Genomic DNA, 5,841 nt, shown 5'->3' on the forward strand with positions numbered 1-5,841 from the left:
ACCCAAACAAAAATATAATTAAATAAATACAAACCCAACCAAAAATCTCTCTCTTCCTATATTTTCCTTCATGTTTCTCTTTACAAACCCAAATAAAAATATTATTAAACAATTACAAACTAAACAAAAATCTATCTCTTCTTTTCTTCTCTTTACAAACCCAAACAAAAATACAAAATCTCCCTCTTCTTTATATTTTCTCCAATTTTCTTTTACAAACCCAAACAAAAATATGTCTCTTTCATTTGTTTTTCTTCCCATTTCCCTTTAGATATGTTCTTAAATCGTTATTATTCATAATTGATAGAACAATTTTAATTTTTTAGCATATGAAAAAAATTAAAATATGAAAAAAAATCGGATCAGTGGGTATCCGGCTGGCCGATCCGATCCGATCCGGTATTTTCGGATCGGATAGTGGTCGGATACCGGATCGGATACGGATCGCAATTTTTGAAAAAAATAAAAGCGGATATCCGATCCGAAATACCGGATCGTATCCGATCCGTAGGTTTGGCCACCCCTAGTGGGTGGTTTGTCGAGTGTGAGGTCGGAATTAATTATTGGTTTAACGAGCATTTGAAAGTGTGAGGTCACGAGATGAAGGTCGGGTGGTGGGTGGTTTGTCGAGTATGAGGTAAAAATTAGTTGTTGGTTTGGCGAGTATTTGAAAGTGTGAGGTCACGAGATGGAGGTCGGGTGGTGGGTGGTTTGTCGAGTATGAGGTAAAAATTAGTTGTTGGTTTGGCGAGTATTTGAAAGTGTGAGGTCACGAGATGAAGTTTGGGTGGTGGGTGGTTTGTCGAGTGTGAGGTCGGAATTAATGGTTGGTTTGACGAGGATTTGAAAGTGTGAGATCATGAGATGTAGGTCGAGTGGTGGGTGGTTTATCGAGTATAAGGTCGGAATTAGTTTTTGGTTTGACGAGCATTTGAAAGTGTGAGGTCACGAGATGGAGGTCGAGTGATGGGTGGTTTGTCGAGTGTGAGGTCATAATTAATTGTTGGTTGGACGAGCATTTAAAAGTCCAATGTCACGAGATGGAGGTTAGGTGGTGGGTGGTTTGTCAAGTGTGAGGTCAGAATTAAGATTGGTGGTTGAGTTTGACGAGAGATAAGAGATGTGTCATCAATTAAGGTTGACAAAGATTGATGAGTGGTTTCCCGAGGGGATAAAAATGATATATAAAAAAGTATGAGTCACAAGATGATGGTCAATTGAAGAGTTAAGTGGGGTGCGAGAGGATAAAATATATGTTAATATTATGTTTAAGATTAAACTTAATTTTTACAAACTAAAACAAATTTTAAATTAATTAGATTTGAATAATATTATTTTTATTTAAAATATTTATAAATAAATAATATTTTAAATATATTTTTATTCGTGTAAAGCTAGTATTGTTAAAAGGAATTAAAAGTCTCAATTTTGATTTTTATAAAAAACGTGAGTAATTGAAAATGAGAAAATGACTCTAAGGGTTTGGACCAACTTACTTCCAAAGGTAAGATCAAATTATAAAACTCAAATTTAATTAGTTGTTAATATAAAAAAAATTAACCTCTAAAGTAATCCAAAAGAAATAAAATACAAAAGACAATATAAGCTATGTAACATATAATAATAGACCAAAACAAGTCGAATACAGGAATATCATAAACAGCAAATATAGACAAACATTATAAGACACAAAATCAATGTGAAGCTCAATTCTCTTATTTTTGGCTTCACTTGCATGCACATGGTGTTAGGTTTGTTAGCACTTTCCTCTTGATTGTTCCGGAATATATATATATATATATATATATATATATATATATATTTATATTTATCTCCTCCTTTAGTCTAACAACGACAAGAGTTATCTCTTCTCAAATTTTTGGTTTGAATTCGTCAGGTGACAAATTTTGCTTAACCCGCAGACTGGAGAAATCAGTCTCCAAGTGAGCGCATTATAGAGGATCTTCAAACACATCGCAATCCGAAGAACAAGCAGAACTCAACTTTCTTAAAAATATATATATTTTGTAAATAATCACATAAATCGTATATGGTAATACAAGTTTATGGTCAATGGTGTTACAACTTATGCATTAACATCCCCGCCTTCAGAAGTTTGAGGGCGTAGGCCTAGGAAAATAAAAATTTGTTCTTTTATATATATATATTTTAATATATTGAACATTAATAATTTTATATTAAATTTAATATAAGTAATTTAGTTTAATTTGTTAGAACACTTAAATGTTATAATAATTGTAATTAGGTTAGAAATTGTGTAAGTTTTTTTATTATTTTATTTTATTTTTAAATTTTAATTTTATATATCTCTATACTATTTAAAAAAATGTTGCAAATAATTATTAAATTAGAATAATACCATATTTACTTACTAACTTGGTTCAATGTGATGAATTTACTTATTTATTCTAAATATTGTATTTATAACCGTAAATTTAACAAAAATGTGTCAAATTAATCAAGTTAAAAAACATAACTAATTAACTCTTAACATGAAGCCACCAACCAAATGAACAAAACATTATCTAAGAGATCATATTTAGATCAAATTATTCTAGATCTCTCAATGTACACAATCATTAACATAATAATATTCTAAACTCAAACTCACAATTTTAATGTAAGGTCCGGTTTGGATGAATCTGTTTGTTGTAGTTCCACAACAAATGAAGGCAATACTTCTCCCTCCTCTCCCCTAAAACTTCCCGGCCAAAACATCTCCCCTTCATCAAACGCCGGCGCCGGCAAAACCCGATAACTATCTCCGAACCTAGCTCCACCACCTCTACTCACGTGGAAACTACGCGCCGCCGCCGCCGCCGCCGTTTCATGGACCGATGAATGAGCCTCAATCCCAAGTAATGGGAGTGAAGCAAGAGTGGCGTAACGATCCATAGACCACATTTCTCCCATTCTCATCGCCCTTTTTGCAATCGTTCTTTCCCTTTTATGTGCGTTTTGATGCCCTCCGAGTGCTTGTGAACTGTAAAACTTTCTCCGGCAATAGTTACATGAAAATACCCTCGTCGGCGCCGGACGAACAGGTTCGTCGATTTGGAGGGTTAGATCAAGGTGAAGTAAAGGAGATGAATTGCTTTGTTTTGAGACTTTTTGACTGCAGATTTCTGACTCATCTTCTGATTCTACTACCTGGTTCATATTCGAACTGCAAAAACACTAGACAGACAGACCCATTGTAACAATCTTGAAATGGATCTCATAAGTTAAGTAAAAAACCCAAATGAAAATGGAGTAAAAATCTTGACTTTGCATTATTGTTGTTTTTGGTAATGACTTGGGAGTATGAATTTTGGATGTTTCTAAATTGGGTTGTGTCATAGATAGACAATAATTGAATTTTGCATACCTTAATAAGTTCTGAAATAGATGATGTAATTGATGAAGATGGGATGAGGAGAAGAGAAAGTTATTGCCAAATTTGGAGCTGGTGAAATTGATGATGATCAGATCATGAAGAAGAAGAAAGAAGAAGAGTGTAATAGTAATAAATAGACAGAAAATATAAGTAGGTCAGGCTTTGGCAGGAAGGGTTAGGGAAGGAGAAGAAATTGAAAGAAAGAAAAAAGAGTTCGATGCTACCTATACAGGTAGTGCCTGTATCCATTAAGGCACTGCCATTTGTACAAAGAGAAAATAATCAACAAATAAGGAAGGTGATGCTTCACTTTTATGTATAGGTGTCATTTTATGAGTGGAATACAGGTACTGCCTGTATGGGTAGCATCGAAATAACCCTAATTTTGTTGAATTTTGAGATTGAAAAAAATAAAAGTAATAAATTGTTTGCAGACAGACAGTCCCCACAAAAAGAGGAGGATGGTTTTCCTTTTTCTCTCCTCCATTAACGGATATGATTCCGTGGTTTCTTCAAAAGGTGGTTAGTATGTTTAGATTTCTAAATTGGGAATGGTAGTCCAATAATTTATTTAAATCAAACACTTATACCTTATTTATTTCTTTTTTTCACTTAATTTAAAAGATAAAAAATGAGACAAATGATTAATTATATAACTCGCAAACACACATAATTATTTAACTAAGAGTATAATTTGTCGTCTGAATCTCAAGAATGCTGAGAAAGCTCAGACTAGAAGAGGAATTTTTCATTTATATATATATATGGTGTATTTTATTAAATTAATTATCAATATATTATTTGTTTAATATATATATATATATATTTTATTTTTTTATCTTATTTATATAAAAGATAAAATGATCCAATAATTTAAATAAATTAATTAAAAAAATCAAATCAAACAAATAAATTTGAAAATAAGTTCTAAGTGTTGACCTAAATTGGATACTTTTAAGCAAATATGGAAAACGGGTAATAAGGATCATCACAAATAATTTTTTTTTTTTTTTTTGTTATTTATTAAAATAATGTTGACAGTATAAATGTTGTATTGGTTATAAAGTTTTATTAATTTAGTTGGTTAAAATGTACTCTAATTTTAGGTCATTTTTAAAACACGACGAGTGTTTATATTAATTCTTTTTAATTCAAAAATATAAAAGAAATAAAAATAAATAATATTAATTGGGTAATTTTAAATTGATGATTTTTTTAAACAGAATTAATATATAATGATAATATATATTTAAATAAAAAATATTTTAATATTTTAGTTAATAAATTGATTAAGGAAAGGACAGACTAATGTGATGTTTAATTATTGATGATTTTTTTTAAAAAAACAATTCAATTATTCAAGTTCAATTTTTTTTAGTTATTTATTAACAGTTTATTTGGAATCAATTTAGAAACATTTTTTTTATTTAATGTTGATTACATAAAAAATGACATTTCCATCTAAGTCAAAATTCAGAATTAAATTCAACTTAAAAGGTATATTAAAAAAAGTTGTTCAAATTTTTGGTTATTAGGATTTAATCACAAATCATTGATAATCTAATTACTCAATTCAAAATATATTATATTAATCAAATTATCAATTACATTTTATTTCTTATAAAATGATGAAATTTATATTTTTAATCAAATAATTTTAAATAATACATTTGTAATAACTTCTAAGAAACAAAATTATTTAAAATACCTCAAAGATGGATACTTTTAGTTTTGTTTTTAAAGTGAGAATTTACATTCGTTCGCCTAGCTTTTAATAGGAAATACAAACCAATACATTTTTTTTAATTAACTAAATTATTTTTAAAAAGTTGCACTTGGCATGAATATTTATTCCTAAATTCTTTATCTAGTGGAAAGTTTGTCTATCATAAATTTATGATTAACAACTCCTAATTTATTCGAGCTATAAAACATTGAATTATATCTCGATCTTTCGCGGAAATTTACATTTAGATTCTTTATATATATATTTTTTCAAATAAGTCATATCCCAAAACAAAATATTATTTTCAAAATTTGGTTTCCACCATTAATGATAACAAACAATTATATACACTTGGAATTGATCAATGTGGAGTTATTTATATTCTTTTTCATTTTTTATATAGAGATTCTTGACATTTTAATAATAATTCCAAACTTTATGAGATCTGTTTTTAGGTTATGAAATGGACACCCATAACCCTTTCCCATGCCCCATCTCCATTCCTTGTCTCACATTATTATTTGTTTTTAATAATAAAGTGGGAAATAATTCATTCTCATGTTTTTGCTTTTATACAATTGTCATAATATAATATGTCTAATACCATTATTTAAAACCATGGTTTATTGTTAGAAATTAATATTCTAACATTATCTTACCGTTATTATTTATTATTTAAATCATAATATTTTTTTAATGAGAATCTTGAAGCTTCTTG

At 29.1% G+C, this 5,841-nt stretch overlaps 1 protein-coding gene across 1 annotated transcript; it reads right to left on the minus strand.

Annotated features, from left to right (window-relative positions):
• Positions 1-2,495: 2,495 nt before the first annotated feature.
• LOC124937029 (zinc finger protein 4) lies at positions 2,496-3,441 on the minus strand. The gene is made up of 2 exons (XM_047477544.1): positions 3,389-3,441; positions 2,496-3,187 (listed from the first exon to the last, which is right to left on the minus strand). Exon 2 carries the CDS (start codon positions 3,178-3,180, stop codon positions 2,629-2,631), a length of 552 nt encoding a protein of 183 aa, XP_047333500.1. The 5' UTR covers positions 3,181-3,187; positions 3,389-3,441; the 3' UTR covers positions 2,496-2,628.
• Positions 3,442-5,841: the final 2,400 nt, after the last annotated feature.

This window comes from Impatiens glandulifera, chromosome 4 (assembly GCF_907164915.1).
Source record: "Impatiens glandulifera chromosome 4, dImpGla2.1, whole genome shotgun sequence".
Classification (NCBI taxonomy): domain Eukaryota; kingdom Viridiplantae; phylum Streptophyta; class Magnoliopsida; order Ericales; family Balsaminaceae; genus Impatiens; species Impatiens glandulifera.